This window comes from Choloepus didactylus, chromosome 10, assembly GCF_015220235.1.
Source record: "Choloepus didactylus isolate mChoDid1 chromosome 10, mChoDid1.pri, whole genome shotgun sequence".
NCBI lineage: Eukaryota > Metazoa > Chordata > Mammalia > Pilosa > Megalonychidae > Choloepus > Choloepus didactylus.
Window position 1 is genome coordinate 116,195,584 of NC_051316.1, and position 20,924 is coordinate 116,216,507.

At 44.6% G+C, this 20,924-nt stretch overlaps 1 protein-coding gene across 9 annotated transcripts in view; it reads right to left on the reverse strand.

Moving 5' to 3' along the window:
- The window catches only part of ZNF462 (zinc finger protein 462), a 128,620-nt gene that overhangs the window by 68,401 nt on the left and 39,295 nt on the right, over positions 1-20,924 (reverse strand). For 7 of the 9 annotated variants that reach the window (XR_005219115.1, XM_037851245.1, XM_037851244.1 and 4 more), the window contains 2 exons: positions 6,818-7,069; positions 650-6,273 (listed from right to left, as the gene is read on the reverse strand). Coding sequence is in view for 8 of the 9 variants with exons in the window: in XM_037851245.1 (XP_037707173.1) it covers positions 650-6,273; positions 6,818-7,037 (5,844 nt within the window). In the remaining variant the exon portion in view is untranslated. The remainder of the gene's footprint in view (positions 1-649; positions 6,274-6,817; positions 7,070-20,924) is intronic. The other 2 variants (XM_037851241.1, XM_037851246.1) reach the window with 2 other exon arrangements.

The window sequence follows — 20,924 nt, forward strand, 5'->3', positions numbered from 1 at the left end:
ACGGATTTGTCAGAGCCGTGGGGCCCTGTCTACTACGCAAAGTCTCTGAAACCCAAATATGTTACAACTCGTGAGTAAAGAAGATTTCTGTGTGGAAGCCTCTTCACTGCCACCGAGTTATCTGGTTTTCAAATCAATTTCAACGATACAGGAGAGACATTGCATAGCTACACCGTTAACGAACTTCTCGGGAAAAGGAAAAAAAAAAAATCTACTCCTCGAGCTGTTAGGTTCATGTAACAAACACTGAAGACCAAGGCATGGCTGAGGAGACCTAACAATGCAAGACACCCTCCGCCCCACCCCACCCTCCGCCCCACTGCCTTATGCGAGAAAGCAAGCGTTGTCATACAACCAGGCTTCACATAAGGCCTCTTGGCAGCAAGACATACACAGAAACCACCCCAAACCTCCCCTGGGGAGCCTTGGGAGGAGTCAGAGGGAGGGAGTTAGAGGAACGGGACCGTGGAGAGGGGTGAGCACAGAACGGGGGATAATCAAGCTCGAAATGTTTAATTGACTTATTGAGCGCTCTGGCACGCTAAGTCACTAGGAAGCCTGCAGCAGCTTGGCTGGCAACGAAGAAGTGCATGTGGGCACCAGTGACGAGAGGCCTCCTGGGGGAAGGGAAATCAAAACATATCCTTACCCTCTCTTGTTTGAAATCTGCAAAAGCACCATCTGCATATTTCTGCTTGCTCAAAAGCTGTTTCCTCCTCTCCTGACGTTTGGCACGCTTCTGGAATTCCTCATTGTGAATGTTCAAGTGTGAGGTCAGCTCCGCCGTGCTTTGCAGTTTGCTATCGCAGTGCTTGCACTGGTAGGTGGAGCTCTGCAAGCGAGGGCCGGCGCCCAGGATGACGAAGTCCCTCTTCAGGTCCCGGCTGTGGTGGTCCGTGTAATGCATGCACAGCAGCTCGGCCGTGCTGAAGGACAGCCGGAAGCACTTGATGCAGCGGAACGGAAGCCACTCCATCTCCTGAGCTTCGCCTTCCACCTCGGCTCTCTCAAAGCTGCCCCGCTCCTCCTCCTCCACCAGCGCCGGCCTCTCGTGCTCGTCGGCGTACACGGCGGTGAAGTAGCCCCCCAACTTGCTGGCGTGCTGCTTCTTTGGGAACACCCCCGGGTGGCGCTTCATGTAGTGGGACACGATGCCCTTCTTGCTGAACGACTGGAAGGAGCACAGGGAGCACTTCTTCTTCTCCACCGCCCGCCGGAGCTCCTCGCTGAGCTGGGGGGAGTCGTCCTTGGGTGGGGACGGGATGATCACCTTGTTGGGCTTGTCGCTGATGGTCCTGGAGGCTGCCAGGCAGTGGGTGTAGTAGGCATCGATGTCGTGGCGCTTCTGGTAGTGGGCCGCCAGTCCTTTGCGGATGGGGTTGGTGTAGGCACACAGGGCACACTTGAAGAGGTTGTTCTTGCCCTCTGGCTGGGCTCGCACGTTGTTGTGCTTGATGCGGTAGTGCCTGGCGATCCCCTTCCTCGTGGAGCAGAAGTACTTGCAGAGCTGGCACCGGAACACAGTGTGGGAGACCAGGTGCGAGGTAGAGAAGTGAGACGTGGACATGGGATCCTCTCCCACCTCCTCCTCGGTCACCGAGACCTGGGAGGGGCTCACTTCGGTGGGCAGCTCAGGCTCGAGGGAGACCGGCAGCTTCGGGGGCGACTGGGAAAAGACGTCGAATTCCGGCTGATTGTGGTACTTCTCGTAGTGGATTTTGAGTTTCTCCAGAGTGCCGTGTGTGTACGGACATAGTTTGCACCGGTAGGCACCGTACCCTTGCTTGAAAATCCTGCTCGTCTCCTCCACGTCGTTCTGGGATAGGTCCGTGGATTGCTCCACGTCATGCACAAAGTCCTCGGCGGTCACCTTGACGGATGGGTGTCGCTTCTGGTAGTGGGTCAGGACGCCGTGGATGCGGGTGTTGATGTACGGGCAGTGCCGGCATTTGTAGACGGCGCCCGGGTTGATGTCGATGTCCTGGGCGAAGTCGGCAGCCTTGACCTTCATGCCGGGGTGCTTCTTGCCGTAATGGGTGAGAAGGCCGTGCAAGTTGTTATACTCGGACTGGCACACGGTGCACTGGTACGGGGTGGAGGATATGGCGGGGTTGGCCGAGGCCAGCTGGAGGCTCTTCTCGGGGGAGAGGCAGGCATCTTCCGGGCACTCGGCCTCCTGCTCTGGGACGGGAATGGGCATCTGGTTTTCGCAATTCAGTGGGCCCAACAACTCTTCGGGTTGGAGGATGGGATTCTCGGTACCATCCTTCTCCTTGATGATGTCCAGCAGCACCGACTCGTCGCCATTCATGGCCCAGGGATGGAACGCTTGGTAGTGATTGGTGATGTCCCAGATGGAGGAGGCCTCAAAGACACAGTCCCTGCACCGGTAGGTTTTGGCTTCAGCTGGCATCACGAGGCAGGGAGGGGAAGGGTCCGGCCCAGCCCAGAGTTTGGTAGCCATGTAAGTATAGTCAACGTAATGTTCCGGATGCCTCCTTTGGTAGTGGAGGAGCAGACCGTTGGGCTCCGTGTGCGAGTAGATGCACCACTCGCAGTGGTAGCCGGCTTCTATCAAACCATCCAGAAACGCCCACCGCATGATGGTCGTGACCGTGGCCTTCAGGACAGGGTGGTCTTTCTTGATGTGCTTCCTCAGTGCATAAAAGTAGGGGGAGGTATAAGAGCACTGCCTACACTTGAGTGCTCGCAGCTTCACCTTGTCCCGCTCCACGATGGACGGGGGGATGAGCACGCAGCTGGCTGGCTTCTTCTGGTTGCGATCGCAGAGGCTTCGGATGGTGGCTGTGTGCTGCCGGATCACGTCCGCATTGGCCTTGAAGTCCCGGTGCTTCTTCTGATAGTGAATGAGGACGCCTTTGACCGTCCGATTCCCGTAATCACAGTGCTGGCAAAAGAACATCTCGTTCTCCACAGGAGGGGCATCTCTCTCAGAGCTGCTTCGGCTCAGCGGATGCATGGGGGCGGATGGCTGTGGGGAGCCTTGGGACCCCTCGGGCCCTCTCATCATGGCGGCCGTGGGAGGAGCCTGTCTGATATATTTGGCAGTAACCTTTATTTCTGGGTGTCTTTTCTGGTAGTGGACCAGTACTCCCACAACTGACCGATTGCTGTAGGAACAGTGTTTGCAGTAGTAAAGCTCAGTACTGAGGTCTGGTGGCGGGGGTTGAGGGGGGGGTGGGGAACCCATGTTGGACATTTTGGGAGACATTGGAGCACCCACCTCAAATGACAACTGAGAAAGGGCAGAGCCCCTGTCCACAGACACCATTCGCATGGTTTTCTGGATCCTAAAGTAGGAAGCCTTTTCTTCGGGGTGTTTCTTCTGATAATGGACCAAGACAGAATGCATATTGGGGCTTGCGAATGAGCACACGTCGCAATCGTAAACGACAACGGTGTTGACCGAAGGGTCTTTCTGATTTTCACATTCTGGAGGAAATGTCTTTGAAGGAGCGCTCTTATTAAACGTCGTTGGCAAACCACCACCACGAGCCACAGGAGTGGACGTCGCCATGTTCTTGGGTGCCGAGTTCAGAATCTCCCTCAGTGTCTGGGACTCCGTGTTCAGACCTTCCTGCTGCTCCACGACGTAGCTGGAAAATATCATAGCGTTGTTAATCTTCACCGTGGGATGCATTCTTTGGTAATGCGGCATCAGGCTTCTGACGTTCGGGCTCGTGTACGAACAAAACCGACACCGGTAGATCAGGTCCGAGTGATCAAAGTTGAGAACGTTCATGGCTTCTGGGTGGTGCTCGCCGTAATGCTGCTGGAGATCTTCGAAGTTGGTGTAGTCGATGTAGCATTCCAGGCACCTGTACACTGCACTGTGGTCGTTGGGATCCAAGATGTACCTAAAGCTGAATTTAATGTACGGGTGCATTCGTTGGTAATGGGTGCTGACACTCCGGGCAGATTTGTTGTTAAAGTCACAGTGTTTGCAATAATAAAGCCTTCCAGGGTCACTAAAGTCTGTACTGTCATTATTATTGTGCTCGGTTCCATAGAGAGGAGGCTGGGTGTTCAGCAGAGCCGTATTGGAAACTTGGTGGTCTTTCATGTTTGTTGACGACCCGTAATAATCCTCTTCGTCTTCAGAGAGGGTGAGCTCAATCTCAGCCCCGTTGGTCGCGTTGTAATCGTGGGTGATGTTTCTGAAGCTGGGCTCCTTCTGGGGTTCACTGACATCCCGTGCCCAAATCTGTTGGGCCGAAAAGGACGTGGGAACCTCCAGGACAGGTTCTGGTGGCTCTTCTTCCCGATCCAACTCAACCTCTATCTCCACTTCGTTGTCTTCCTCTTCCTCCTCATCATCCTCGACATTGATCACTGCATCTTCCTGCTGTTTGGTTTGGTTAATTTTGCTCTGCAGGTTGCTTGCTATCTCGTCAATTCTAGTCCTCTTCTTCACAGGTGACAAATCAAGAGGAAAGTCATTAGCGAGCTTCCTAGAGGCCTTAGCTACAAAATTGTTCTTGGAGGACAACCCAAGAATTGAGGTCTGGCTTTTCTTCACAGTGTTGCTGGAAGAGGGGTGGCTGTCGGTCTCGCTTTCCAAAGGCAGGCTTGAGGGCTGCCCCTCGAATTTTGGCAAGTTGTCACAGAATGAGTGTTTGTGCTGCTGATGGACCCTTAGCCCTTTCAGAGTCGTGGTGGAGTAATTACACATGGTGCATTTGTAAGGGTGCAGGGGTGGGGCTTGCGTGGGTGGCTGTGGCTGCTGCGTTGGTGGCGGCTGGGGTTGTGGCTGGGGTGGCACCTGAAGGGGGGGTGGTAGTTGCGGTGGCTGTAGCTGTGGTGGTGGCTGCGGCTGCGGCTGGGGTGGTGGTGGCGGCTGCGGTGGCTGCTGCGGAGGCAAGACCTCTAACATGACTCCTGACTTCCTCCCATTGATGCTCAAGCTGTCATAAGACACCACACCTTCATTCAGCGAGGAAGGAATGCTTTCACTCTGGGAATTCACAGCATCCCAATCTGACGTTGTACCCGTGTGACACTGTTTGTGAGCCCCAAGTTTTAATGAGCTCTTGCAAGTAAACGGACATTCGTCACATTTATAGACAGCTGTCTTTCCAGACAGGTGGATATTTTCAATGTGACGGGAGATGCTACGTCGATGCATGGTGAGGAAGGGGCAAAAAGGGCACTGGAACCTGTTCATGAATCTTCTAAAGGGTATCCCCTTGGTCTCCAATAACTTGTTGCCGTCTGAGCCCATCAGCTGCTCTGCAGACATGCCTGATGTCTGGTGATCCAAAGAATTTAAACCGTTCTCACTGTCTATTTCATTTAACTCTTCATCTGAACTAGAATCATTCAGCATACTGTTGGTTTCCAGGTCAGTGGAAGAATTTGTCATGTCGGCCATTCCATAACAGGGTCTCTCTGCCAAGTTCACAAGGCCAGAGTTGTGAGGTGACTTCGGCTTCATCTGAGGGTAAGACATGGAAGAAAACTTGGAAGCTGAAGAAGAATTGGGTCTCATGATAGAGTTGCCGACGGAGCCCCTGAAGTTGGAGACGTTAGTGTTGGGCAACTCCCGGCTTGCAGCATTCATGGACAGATAGGTGGAGTTGGAAGTGGGGCTCGGGGCACTTTTGGTCTGCACCTCAGGCAGGTTAGTCCCTTCTTGTTGCTGCCTGAGGCTGGAAAGGATCTTGACCATACTGCGGTGTTTCTTCATCATGTGGTCACACCAGCGTTCTCGGCGGGGCGTCTGGTAGCTGCACCACTCACAGCAAAAGTTGCCCCGAGACTTGGTCAAAGGCTTGACCATGGATTCCAAGATGCTGCGCTCCACGACCTCTGCGGGCAGCTCCTTGCAGGGGTCCTGCAGGGACATGGGCGGGACCACAGGGTCTGACATAGGTGCAGGGGCAGGGGGAAGAGTGGCAGTCTCCTTCAGATTGTTTTTGTGATACATCTTCTGATGCTTAATTATTCTTGCCCTCCTCGGTGACTTGTATGTGCAAAACTGGCAGGAAAAGACCTTTCCGAATCCCTCGTGCATCATGATATTATAATTTAAGGATCCTGGGATGGGGGATCCCACTGAACTCCCTTCGGCTTGAGCCCCATGGACCTTCCTAGTGTGTTCTATGAGGAGGTTTTTTGACCTGAAGTAGCGTACGCAGAACTTGCATTGGAAAAACTTGTTTGTTGGTTTGGGATTAGGGGCAATATGCTGACCGTAATATCCTGAACTGTGGCCATAGTAACTTCCAGTTCCCAATGCAGCAGCATTTTGACCTAAAGAAAAAGCATAAGGAAAATGGGAAGAGAAAGGAAAGCAAAAGAGAAGTAAGAAACTATGTCATGCAAATCGGTTCCATTTCAATTACTCTTCATTAATAAACATCACACTCAGAAGGCCTAAAGCGTCCAGATGAGGCCCTGAACAGTGTTCACAAAACCTGAATGAATATATATATACGGCTCCTTCTCACCAAGGAGGATGCAGCGTAGAGCTTTAGATATAACACTCTCCTTGTCTCCGAAAATGTGCCATGTAGCTATAAAACTACAAGTTTCATAAACTGCAATATTCATTCGAGAATGTCTTAAGACATTACCTTGTTCCCAAAATGAAAAGGAAACTCGGAAACACAAGGAAGCTGAGAAGACAATAGTCTAAGATACTCAAGAAGACAGACATGATGCCCACATCACAAAAAATGGCTCACAGACAGCAAAAAACTCTGTAGAAGCCAGGCAGATTGAGAACCACAGCTACAGGTTAAAAATAAAGGCGAGCAAATGAAATAGAGCAGATGTGCTACATGTATAGATTTACCTGATAAATCCTCTGCGACCGCAAATTCATCCTTTATAGAAGAAAACTCCATCTCTGTCTGATTACTGGCATTCATGGACCCGGATCGTGGCTCGTTAACATTGTCCTCAGCCACATCAGTTGGCTGCAGAAATGCCGTGTGGACATCCTGAATGTGCGCCTTGAGATCTTCATAGGATGGGGCTCTGAAGTCACAGCCATCGCACTGAAGCACCTCCATGGTCTGGTCTACCCTCTCACATTAGGAACCTGCTGTGGAAGATGGGACAAAACATCGTCAAGAACATGCTAAGCACATACCCCAAGCTGATGGGGCTTCGGGTCCATTAACGGAAGGATGGAATGATATCCTTTACTTCATTAACTTAAAAAGAAGAAGAAAAAAAAAAACAAACTTTCTCTGGCTTGATAACTACATCTTCAAATGACATTTGTCGAGGAAATCCCTAATATTTCAAAAGTTTTAATAGTTTCTGAATTTATCAACTGAATTCAGATTTCTCCGTAAATTAATATTGCCTTCGTTCTGCCTTGGACTCATTTTGAACTAGAATCTTCTCAGAGGTAAAGAGGATGTCCGTACAGAGAAGAAGACAAAAATGCCATCTTCATGAGCTATTTTAATAGTATTATTACAGTGTTGGTGAAACAGCACTGAATCTCAGAAGGGAGACTTCCCGTTTTTTTCATTATTTTAATATTTAACTGATATCAGGGTACAGCTCATTCCTCCCTTCCCCAAACAATTTAGTTGTGTCTTTCTCATGAGCTAAATCCAAATGGTTATTTGCTCTTTTACTACCTACCAATTATAACCTAACAACTCTCCACTCTAATTAGGTCATAAAATATTTCTCAGGGGAGTCTCAAAAAACCGACTTTAGATAACTATCCGGTTTCTGGTTCAAAGTTGCAGCTTGGTGCCTCGATTTATATGAAGGAACAGAAAGTTACAGTTTTGAAGAGGGGCTTCTATGTTGTGACTTTATCTTTTTCCACTTCTCCCCTTTAGAAACGTGCAGTGCATACTTGCACCCAAAGAGCTGTAAACCTGGTGTGGAATAAAACAAAACTTGCCCAACTACCCTTCATCCTGCCATTTACTGTGTGACTGAAATAGACACACAGCTTCCCACTAATGTAATGGAGAGTTCCACCATTAAGAAGATAAAAATGCATTAGAAAGGTGTAGCTCTTCCTATCTTAATACATAGAAAGTTGAGATACCTAGTCATTATCTTAATGAGGGAGTTCCTTCATTAAGCTCACCACACACTCTCCTGAGTCATTGTAATCTAGAACCAGATGTCCAAGAGCTAAAGCTGTAGCGACATGTACTTTATGATGCAACTTTCCATACTTCTTCTGTAAAAGACAAATGACTTCTGCAGTCCTACTTTACTAGAGTAAAGTCCAATAATTGTATGTCAATGTAGTGAAAGTAGCCACTGCATGAGGATTTTCGATGAAAGCATGCTCCTCCTGAGAAACTGCTAAAATTACTTCTGGCAAGTTCAGCTCTGGACACACTGAGCTTGCAGAACGGGGCACAGATATTTACCTTTCTCTTCTTTCACACAGTAATTTATCCTTTTTCAATAAACATTGAACTGTGCACCAGAGTCTTTTCAGCTAACTAAGTCTCAATATTCCAGATACACGAGCTTTTATGCCTAAGCACCAACCCAAATTGTGTGGAAGAGGTTGCTATCAGCCCTGGATCAAATTACAGCAGTCACCGAGGCCCCACCCCACTTCTCCTTTCGCACAGTCCATTAGACCTGAAAACAAATTTTTCCATGGTGCAGACAACTCCTGCATTTAGAACACTTCACAGAAAAAAAGCAGATCATCCAGTGTTGCACGCCCCATCCCCCAAGCTTAGTCCTTTCATCTCAGCCAAACAAGCCACAGCTCTGCTGAATGTGTTTATCACACTTTCAAGAGATATGAGCTTCTGCGTCACTGAAGCTCTAAGACTCACTAAGCTGCTCTAGTCCTCTGAGCTTTGGGAGCAGCCATTTTAGCTCAGAGCTTCTCCTCCCTGCACAACATGGCTTCTCTTGGCTTCTGCTAGGCTGACAGTCAGAAATGAACGCAAGAAGAGCAAGCTGGGCTTCTCCGAAGCTTTTCTCTTCCCAAAAAAGAATTCACTGTTTCCGTTTCTTTCCGAAAAGCAGCACCTTTCTCCTCCTCAAATGTCATTCACCAAGATCTCTGAAGGTTCTTTTATTCCATGATTGATATGCCTGCTCGTTAGTCCCAGCAAAGCACTGGGTAGAGCAAGACAACCCTGGACCAGGGTTGTCTTGGGGGTGGGGTGGGGGGACCTCCAGAATGCCTTGACTTCTTGGGAGTCGTCCTTCCACACACACAAGACAGACCATCTGACTCTGCTTGCCAGATTCCAAAGTCTAATGACCTTTGTTAATCACCAGCCAGTCTGTCTGCATCAGCAGACCCTGCCAACAGACACACCCTTCAACACAAAGGCTGTAGCTATTCCTTTTAAAAGAAGTTCTCTGAAAGCTCCATTGTGCAGCTGAGAGGAAAACAAAATCTCTTCCCTTCACAACTTCAAGCCTTTAGAAATAACGCAACAAAAGCCTTTCTGCTGGGTGTCTTTTGGAAACTTTGAGCCTGGTTTGCACAACTTCAACAAAAATTATGGTTCTGCACAAGGAAAGGAGGGCACCTTCTTGCATTAAGTCCCACCCCAGAGATGAAATTCCCCTCTCTGCTCAGTTCTCTCATATCTGGGTATCTTTGGAAGCCGTTATTGAGGATGCTAACTTCACTGGATGCAAACACAAACTAACAGTCTCCTTGTTCTGCTACAAAGGAGATTAAAGGGTTATGAGAACAGGAAAAAAAAAAAAGCCACTGATTTGGAAAAAGAAGAGATGATGAAAGTGATTTCCTAATGGGTTCTAGCTTTAATGTGGTTGCAGTCGCTACCTCAAAAATAGCTCAGAGCCTTAGAAGAGGTTAATCTCCAGAATGCCGAGAGAACCAGCATGAGGTACAGCTGACTGGCCTCCAACCTGATGTTTTCCACCAAGCACTGAAAGGAGGATGCAGCCCACTTTGAAAGGCTTTTTGCCTTTGTGTACACATCTCTCCTGAAGACGCTGACAGAAGAAGAAAACAGAAATTGCCGGCATGGCTTAAATAATCAAAGAAACAGAAGCTTGACATATTTATGTGGCTGTGGAGGCACACCCGGGTAAGAAGTAAGAGTGGGAGGGAAGCAGGGAGTAGAGGACAGAGACAAAGAGAACTGGATCTGCGGATGACCCATCCATCAACCAAAGAGTGTGCTTTTGCAGCAGATGGTAATCCTCAGAGAAACCAACAACAATGAGAAAAATCGACCAGGCATCGGCTCTGCAGCTTTGACTGCTCATCAACCTAGATGAGCAGATGAGCGGCAACTTGAAGAGGCTAAACTAGACGCGGATTTGCTACAAACCGATGACTGAAAGCTCAACGCTTTGATCTCCTATCTCCTTACTTCATTTAAAAACACTGTGAGCATGAGATTAGCAATATTTTTTCCTTACCAAATCAGCAAAATCAAAAGCAGAAGAGGAAGCTTCCAAGCTAACTAAAAAGAAATGTTATTTCAAAAGACCATGAGATGAATCTACAAATCAAACAGGTGCCCCCATTCTTCTTACCCCAGAGAGGCAATATTTCCAGGCCCCTCAAGGTCCAAGACTGGGTGATGAGACTCCAAATAGCCCCCATGATGATGTCCTGCCATGTGGGTGCAGACAAATTCTGGAACAAACAACTACCACCTAATGTGACTGGTCCCCCTAATGTGAACCCCTAGACCACTGGGATCATTCATTACACTTCCATAGTACTTATTATCAGTTGTTGATTTGCTCAGTTCACATTTATAATTTGGGAATTCAAAATGGTGAGGCTTCGATGGGAAGCTTAAAATCCAATTGTGTTTGACTCTTGAAGACCTATTTAAAGGCCTATTTAAAGAATATCCAGAGAAGTTGATAAAGATTTGTAACATACACATGGAACTGGGGAAAATGACATTACGGACACAGATGATGCTGTCTCAATCGCAAGAATACCAATTTGAATTTCTACCGTCTGCCTCTACACTTTCTGGGCTCAGAATTTCAGGGATCCATTATGCCTCGGTTTTCCACCTGTGAAGGTAAAAGGAGACAACACCTTCTTCGTGTGCCCTTCTGACTCATTGCTCAGAAGGAATTGGAAAAGGGTGGCATCTGATGTTTCGAGGCATTCTCAAAACCCTGCCACCATCAACCCTGGCCCATGACTGCTTGGCAAGCAACTCATTAAGCTTGCATGGCCCAGGAGCATAAAAGTGGGCCTCGAGTCAAAAACCCAACTATATCCAGCAAGCATCCAAGTTAAAACATAGAGGCCCTGCCTGGGGCTAACTTCTTCTCTGACTGAAAGATTACAGACTAGAAATAAAGCTGTGAAGCACCATGGCCATGTCATTCTGTAGCAACTAATTATAACCTTCAAAGCCTTTGAGAAATAGAACCAGAAACACAATAAGGTGCTTTTCTTCTGTCCACTCCAGAAACCTAGTTTCATTTTAAGACAATGAACTCCACAATTCTCCTGAATCATACTTCAGTAAAAGGTTTTAGTTAACACCTGTTGTTGGTGCTTTTCTTACTTTCCTTTCTTATGAATGGGAAAACCAATTCTCTAAGGGCAGGTGTTCTAGTTTGCTAATGCTGCTGGAATGCGAAACATCAGAGATGGATTGGTTTTAATAAAAGGGGGTTTATTTGGTTACACAGTTACAGTCTTAAGGCCATAAAGTGTCCAAGGTAACACATCAGCAATCGGATACCTTCACTGGAGGATGGTCAATGGCTTCCAGAAAACCTGTTAGCTGGGAAGGCACATGGCTGGTGTCTGCTCCAAAGTTCTAGTTTCAAAATGGCTTTCTTCCAGGACGTTCCTCTCTAGGCTGCAGTTCCTCAAAAATGTCACTCTTAGTTGTTCTTGGGTTGTTTGTCCTCTCTTAGCTTCTCTGGAGCAAGCGCCTGCTTTCAACGGCCGTCTTCAAACTGTCTCTCATCTGCAGCTCCTGTGCTTTCTTCAAAGCGTCCCTCTTGGCTGCAGCTCCTCTTCAAAATGTCACTCTCAGCTGCACTGAGTTCCTTCTGTTTGTCAGCTCATTTATATGGCTCCAGTGATTTAATTTAGACACACCCTGAATGGGTGGGCCAACACCTCCATGGAAATTATCCAGTCAGAGTCATCACCCACAGTTGGGTGGGGTGCATCTCCATGGAAACACTCAAAGAATTACAATCTAATTAACACTGATAGGTCTGCCCACACAAGATTACATCAAAGATAATGGCGTTTGGGGGACATAATACATTCAAACTGGCACAGCAGGTAATGGAATGCATGAACTTTGGAATATTTCAGCTAGAAAAACAGAATAATCAGGAACCTAGAAACCATTCTAAAATGCATTCATAGATCAGAAACTGTTGCTATGACGAGGTCAGAGGGTTGTGAGATGTGTTTGGAAGTGAATATTTCTAACTGACAAAGTCTGGGACCACTGGGGCGGGGGAAATACATAAGAATTCCTGAGGATGAAAAACGAAAAAAAAAAAATCACTTGCGAATTTTGGGTTGCTACTTGAGCAACAAAAGGATGTTCTATTTTAATACTAATCATCTACTGCTATCATGGCTGAAGAGGAAGTTCTACTAATTTAAAAATCATTCAAAAAATCTCTCCAAACAGTACTGAAATGAGGGAATGAAATGAAATCTCCCTTCAAGAACAGTAGTTACAGAATCAAACCTACAAATGTAAATATAGAATGTTCAATAAAAAATATATAAAGCAATTAATTTTCTTGATTTAATTTGGACTCAGATATGGGCATGTGCACTCCAAATTTAACAGGAGCTCTGCTAGGGCGGAATCAGTCCCCCTTCTGAATAAGTACAACTGATACACATATCGTTCCCAGGTCACCGTTTTTAAAAACACAAACCAGCAAAATAAACTGACAGAGAACCTCCAACAACAAGCTACCTCCATCGATCCCACAGCATTTGGTAGGACTATAGATCCTGGCTCACCATGTGGTGTCTTCAAATGTCCTATCAAATGTTGATAGTTTGCTACATGATCTACGCAGTTCTGTGTACTCTTAGCAATTCACCACACTAATGAAAGGTTTAACATATCAGGGAGGATTAATAATTAAGGAATTCAGAAGGGAGACACAGCTGTTCTTCAAAACCAAATTTTCAGAAGAGAAAGGATTAACTTGCAATCACATATGCAACCCCCAATATGAGTCCGAATTTGAAGAGGAGCAGGGAAATACCAGAAGGCCTTGAGTTCTGTCAATCCATGTGGCCTCAGTTGAATGTGGTCAGCCTGGCCTATCTACAGGAGCCTGTGCATAAGCAGAAAGGTTGAAGCAGTCAACACGTGCATTAATAACCCAAGGATGCTACTCTATGGGTTATCTCTTCTTTTAGGTTTGTTCTCCTGCATAAAGTTGCCCAATGTTACAGAGTATGTTGGAGTAGTACTTCATGACAGATGTCTTTGGATTCGTCATTAAAATGAGATGAGCATCTAGGGATGTCATCCAAGTGGTAAAAAAATGTCAGATATATACATAAGAAGCAATTCTGGCTGAGTGACCTGTTATGAAAGCAGGTACAGAAAGAGATAGTACATATCTTCTGGAGAATTCATGCATTCCTTTGCAATGATATAAGGCTAATTGAGGCCAACAGGCCAACAGGCAGTCTGCCAGCTCTCCTGTCCTCAGAAAAGGAAGCGTGTGATTTGAACGAGGAGATAAAGGAGGAGAGAAGGGACAAGAAAAGAAAGGGAGGAAGCAGGGTGGTATCTCTGTCGCCTTAGACCTCATTGTCTATAAAGGGGAACCTGCAGTTCACTAGATAACTCTAATTCTGAGAAGTGTCCTGACAATATTCTCCTTGAGATGTGGCTTGCAAAGAAAACAAAACCAAATGAAGACACCTCCCTTCCCACACTAAAGTTCTCAAAACGCGACCATGACAAATGAGAGCCCAGCTCAGGTTCCTTCAAATGATGGAAAACCATTCTTGGTGTGCTGCATGAATAAATTAGAAGTGAGAAGTATAGAGGGAATGTCTGGAATGTCATGGGTTCATCAGAAAGTTCCTTGGGAACGTTGACGCCACTCTTGCCTTAGCACTTAGAACAAAACTGACTTCTTCCCGCTAGAGCTGAACCTCACCCAACAGCAGAGATGGAAAATCACGGTGCTCCTTTAAATACTCTACAGAATGCTGGCTGGGTTTTTACAGACATTTTTTACACTACAAGAACTCTCATTATAAGAAGTTGCAGATATGCTGCTGAGTCTTCACTACAGAACTGATTAAGACATGGAATAAGCAGAAGTTGCAGTAAAAGTCACCTTCCACATCATGAAAGACCAAAAGGCACATTGATTATTTTCCAAGTGGGCTTGCCAGAGTGACCTGAGACCTCAGACACATCTTCACGACTGTATATACCTGTTCCTGGCATATAAGATCCAGGCAACCATGCAAAGTCTAAATTTTACAGTTTCAGTGAGTGAATCCAGAAGCCATTTTAACAACTACCATTCAAAGAAAAAAAAAGGTATGGCTGTTGACTCATCAAGGGTGTAAGAACATTTTGACAGAAGAACTTCTTTCATTTTGGGAAAAGCTCATAGAATCCCAATCGAATCACTGACCCAATCTTGCTCGTGTCTTGTGCTCATTGTTTGCTCAGAAAATTCAGAAAAGTCACTCCCTTTAGATGAGAATTGTCTGGAATCTGCCTGTATTATGGCACACCAGGGCCTGAAGCAAGTAATGTAATGACCCTTTGAGTCTAATCTGAGCCAATGGATAACTTAAGTCTGGCACCTAGGTCTGTCTGTCTGTTTGTCTGTCTATCCAAACCATGGTTCCGGTCTAACTAGCAAGTCAGAATGGAAGCTCTAAGCGGGATGCTTTCTGGAAAACTGAACAATGGCTAGGTCTGTGCGGATCATGAACACTTTAAAGCCCTCTGACTCAAGGAAATGGGGATTTTTTTTTTGCCCTCTTGGTTTCCACCAGTGGCAGAAGCCATTAGAAGGCTGTCCCTCCTCCTCATTAACCACCTGGCCCACTCAGATCCATTGGTTCTTCATACCCCCACACCAACAAATTAATAAACCTTAGAGTAGGAAAAATTTACAGAATGTATTTGTGGATGGGACTGGCAGATATCCAAGAATTAGGAATTTTTCAAACATGATAGCTAAGGAATTTCTTTTCTCTTGCAAGCCCCAATCTACTCTCAGCAAGTTTATTCCTACAATATCACTGCACCCAGGAATTTCTAAGCAAAAAGCGTAGACATTTGTCTGTCGACCCCGCAGAATTTATCACCATGTGAGAACACTAGAGTGCTTAGGTACTTAGGCCAAGCCCCACATTCCATAAATCCTTAATGATAAATCCTACTTTTGCCCAACAAACAGTTTTTTTGGCTTATTCACTATTGAACTGTTCTAAAAATAAAAATAAATAAATAAAATAAAATAAAATAAAATAAATTTAAAAAAAAAGACAAAGATACAGAAAAGCCTATCCAGCAAATTCAAGAATTTGTTCCCAGTTCATGAAAACCAACAAGTGAGAGCAGGTTGGTGACTGCCTGGCATGTTTACCTTGGATGAGGTTTTTGAGTCCTTACTTTGATCATTTTGCTAACTGAAGAGCTTAGATCATGACTACAACATTCAACATTTTTGTACAAAGGACCCATTTTACAAGAAGTCTTTTTCATATTTTAAAGGACTTTTTCTTGATTTAATTCATTTCCTTACTTTTTATTATTATTCCGAAACATACAGATACCAATCTTCACATGGCTGATTCATCATTCAAGTCTCAGCTCAAAAATTCTAGCCTCCAAGAGGCATTCCCTGAAGACACCACCTAATGTCAGCCACCTTCCCACTTCCTCTCCCTAGTTTCTCTCAACCTCATTAAGCTACTGTTTTCTTCATTGCTGACATGGTACTCATTTGTTTGTTTCTGGTCTGCCTCCCCCACTAGAATGCAAGCACTCCAGAAGCAGGGGCCATGTCTACCTTATTCATGTTGGTATCTTCAGTAGTAGGAACAATGCACACAGTAGGAGCTCAGCATATATGTGTGTTGAATGAATGAATGAATGAATAAACGAATGAATCAAAGCTTCTGATAGGATTCCAACCAAACATAAAGAAGAAGAGTTAGACTCTTCCTACTGACACTGCACTATCATAAAGCAGTGGTTTGCAACTGAGGGCAATTGACAACACACCCTCCACCTCCAATTGGAATATTTCATAATATCTGGAGATATTTTTGGCTGTCACAACTGGGACAGATGTGTGTGTGTGTGTGTGTGTGTGTGTGTGTGTGTGTGTGTGTGTTGCTGGCATCTATTGAGTTAAGGCCAGTGATGCTAGTAAATATTCTGTAATACACAGGACAACCCCCACCCACAACAAAGAATTATCTGGTTCAAAATGTCAATAGTGCCGAGGTCGATAAACCACATCATGCGAATCTGTAGGTTTTTTCAGACTATCTAACCCACCTGCCTCGATCAACCCTTCCTAGTGTCCTGGCTGTGAAGTCTGGACTAGACGGTCTGCAAGTTCTCTCCAAGCTCAGAGATTTGAGATTCTATAGTTCCGTAATTCCAAATGCTCTTAATACCCTGCATGTCATCTACCATCACAAGTTTTTAGTTTTATTTTTCTGACTTGGGTATTTTACCAAAAATCTTTCAAGAAAAATCTCAGATTAAGGCATGTGGTCGCTGGTCCATCTTTCTTTAGTGAGAAGTTCCTTAGACTGAGATGGTGATCCTGTGAGCTTTGTGGGTAAGGAGTCAATGTCATTCAAAATGGCCAGGTGGCCTCCATTTAATGTTTCTGTGGTTCATATTTTCTCCTCTCTAATATGTATAATTATCTTCTCTCAAAGTGATAGGGCCCCAGGCTACTCAAAACCACCCTTCAGAGGGCATAATATGTGTCTCTTTTTTGTTCTCCCATCTCCATGGCCTAGCACAGGTCTGGCCCTGCTGAGGCTGGTGATACGAATGAGTGTATGCATGCCGGCTTCCCAGGAGAAAATTAACCAGCGGCACCAACTCAGACTAAACATTTAAGAACCTAAGAAATTCCAGAGAGCTTCCATGACCAGCAGAGAACAAAACAAAACAAAAACCTTAGTCCTATATGATATCTTCCCCCGACTCCACCTCCAAGCTAATGAAGCCACATCACAGTGATCAGCTGACTACTGGGAATTCTAAGTCCCTCATCTAAATAGAATAGTGTAAGCACTAAAAGGCCATCCTCCTTTTCCTCACCATTCCTGGGGAGGTGGCTCTGGCTGTATTGTTCTACCCATGTATTTATAATGCTGCTAAGCTGCTCTGAAGTGATGTGAAGCCTGGAGTGACCTCTGCATACACTTGAGGTGATTTGGTTGCCTTCCATCCACAGAAACTTGGTTATTCTTATTTGCAAAGCATTATAGAGACTCTGAGGAAAAATTCTCCCCTATAAGCTCAAAAGAGTATAAACATTTTCCCTAAAGGGAAGCATAAAGGAATTGGGTAGAAGCAGAGTTTTTCTTCTTTGCCCATCTTAGTGTGCCAGGGTTGCTAGGAGTAATACCACACAATGGGTTGCCTGAAACAACAGAAATTTATTATCTGATGGTTTTGGAAGATAGAAGTCCAACACTGAGATGTCTGCAGGGCTTGCTTTCTCCCAGTGTCTGTAGCATTCCAGTAATACTCTGTCACATAGTAATTTCTCTCTCTCCTTGTGTCTGCTCCTCGGATTTCTGCTGGCTTCTGGCTTCTAATGACTTTTGGCTTCTTTCAACGCTTTGCGTCCAAATTTCTTTGATTATAAGAACTCCAGTCATATGGATTAAGGCTCACCCCTGATTCAATTTGGCCTCATTTAAATAGAACTGTCAAAGATTTTATTCACAAATGAGCCCATACCTTAACTAACAATGACACCATCAAAAGTGCTATTTATAAATGGGTCCACATCCACAGGAAGGTGGAGGAAGACTCGAACATGTCTTCTGTAGGGTACACAAGTCAATCCCCAATGGCCCCCCTTCAAAATATCGAAGCACCATATTACTTGGGCCTTCCTTAAATCAAAGGGAAAAATCCACTCTAAAGGTTCATTATATATTGGCTAAAAAAATGTCCACTAGAGAGAAGCTCTTAAAGACCATGAAGGCCAACCTAGTCCAATGTTTTCATTTTTCAGATAGTGAAAGTGAGGTGTCAAAAAAGTAACCTGCCCAAGGCTCTGGAATACAAACTGTCTGAAACCAGAAAAAAAATATCTTTTGAATTCCATAATTTGAGAAAGGAACTTGGGTGTACAAACACTCTAAAAATGTTACTCTGTTCATCAACAACTATTCAAACTTAAAGTCTGAAAATATAAAATGCTTTTATATTTTTAGTAACAATCTTTCTTCACTGGGAAGGCAGATTCCAAAATCACCTCCAATGTCTGCTCTGCCTTGAACTCACACTCAGGAGAGTAACTGAAAAGGTACAAAATCCATTGTCTGCAATTTGACTGTTTGAAGAACTTCTCAGGCATGCAAGCAGTGTGTTCCTACTTTGGAAACACACTGGAAGACTGAAAAGTTGCTGACAAAGGTATACACAGAAGAACAAGAGCTATAACACTGAATTATCTTTCTTCAGAATCCAACCTCATGGAATCAGACCAAGGTTATGTAGTAGCTTTACGCCTGCCAAATTTACCCCAGGAGAAACATCATCTTGTTTCTTATGGAAAATGTGCACTGCCAACAAAGTCGCTGAAGAGTCTGGCTGAATGAGCCTTAGGGGTATCTGGAAATATCAGGGTCAGTTCATTTAAAATTGAAAAGGGAAGAGCAGTCAGTCCCACAAATCCTGGCGAGGAAGCCAACCTCCTTGTGGCACATCTAGTGAGTAGCTCAGATCAGCAATTTCAGGATATTCTTGATACCAAATTTCACTTCAAATTATATACTGCATTTGGAAACCAACTGCAACTTGGAAAATTTTTCCACATTTACTAATGTATTTCTTTATTCCTTTTGGACAGTTGTTGGATATAAAAATGCCAAATGCATCAGAAAGGCTGCAAGTATCTGTAACTTTTAAAATATACTTCTTAGGGATCTCTCGTAAAAGGATCCCTTGTATCTACAGTCATGTCACTCTGAAGAGACTGGCTTAAGAAATCAAGAAGATGCTGAGATTGTTATATTTGTTCATGTCTTTTCCTCCCTATAGAATACTTCTACCTACCTTTTGAAGGTACAAGTAGTTCCTGTCCTTTAAGACAATAGCACAGAGTGTGGTCCCTTGGACAGCCAGAAGCATTTGCATCATCTGGGAACTTGTTAGAAATGCAAACACTTGGGTTCGCCCCAAGACTTAATGTCTCAGAAACTGTGGAGGTGGGGCCCAGGAATCTGTATTTTAACAAGCCATCCAGATTTATTCTGATGCTGGGTCAAGTTTCAGATCTAGCTAAAATTTTTCTTCCTGTTGATTCAGTCCCCAAGACCACCAGATAACATGGGAGACCCCCTTCTCCACTGCACTGGGAACCCTACTTATAATAGCTTGCTGAATGAATGCATACAATAATAGCTTTGCAGTCTTTAAAGGGCCTAGGAGAAGATGAACTACTGCAAATTTTTAATTTATTATTTAGCAATTAATGGGAGTATTTTATCCAGAAAATACTGTATTTTATCCAGAAAATAAGTTACTACTGCAAATATTTAATTTCTTATTTAGCAATTAATGGGAGTATTTTATCCAGAAAATAAGTATTTTACCCAGAAAATTCTAGAAGCATTTAGACTCCTGTCTTCCATGACAGGAGGCTTTCATAATGAACAAAACCCTTTAGAAAGTATCTCCAAATGTGGAGTGGTTGTTTGGTTTTTGCACTAAAGCTACAGTGCAGAGCCTCCGGAGGAATCAACATCTGAAAACACAGATGTGCTAGGGGACCTCTGAAAGAAGGATATGTGCTTCCAGTTAACCAAGGGGCTTTCAGAAAAGGAAGCTAATTGTCGCAGAGGACAAACAAAGGCTTGGCCAATGGAAAAGGAAAAGAGGAGAACAGAAACAAAGAAAACAAAAAGTATGGCCACACCAGATCATCAGACTATACAGGGCCCTCAAATCAAAAGCAGGATTTAAACTTATATTCACAAAGTTCAGACCTAAAAAGGATCAACTGTGTCCTGCTTAAATAGAAATTCTAGGCTGCAGTGCTATGCAGAAAAAAGATAAACTTTCAAGATTCAAACTCAGGTTCTGAAAGCAGAATTAAGTAGGGTTTAAGGAGTGGAGTTTAAGAGATTAGCCTCATGATTTAGGGGCCAAGAGGGGCCAAGAGAAGGTTCTTGATGGTTATGTCTCACTCAAAGTGAAGTAAACTAGAAAAAAATGAATTGAGAGAAAAAGCGACAGAAATAAACAGGGCATGGAAAAGACCAATAAACAACCCGTTTTGAAAGAACATGACACAGGCGAAAATTATAAACAACAATTAACAAAAATTTTATGGAAGAAGAGATCAGAGATAAGATGATAAGACAACAGAATGAGGTGAAGGGAAGCTGAGAGGCAGTTAAATAAATAAACTGACAACAAAAATAATGTTGGAGAACTGAGATATATTAAAATAAGAAGAAGTAAAATCCACAGACCAAAAACGAAGTTGATGATACAGAAAACAGTCTTCAAAAAATTGTGCAAAATGCAGAGGAAAAGGCCAAGTAGATCAAAGCAAGTAAAGATGACAGATAAGGTTTGAAAACAGAGATCCAACATACAGATAGAAGGTATTCTAGAAGTAGACAGCATAACAACACACAGCAAATCAAAATTGTTCAAATCTATGATGGAAAATAACTTCATTAAAATAAAGGAATATATACCATTCCAGGACAAAGTAACAAAGAATCATCAAAA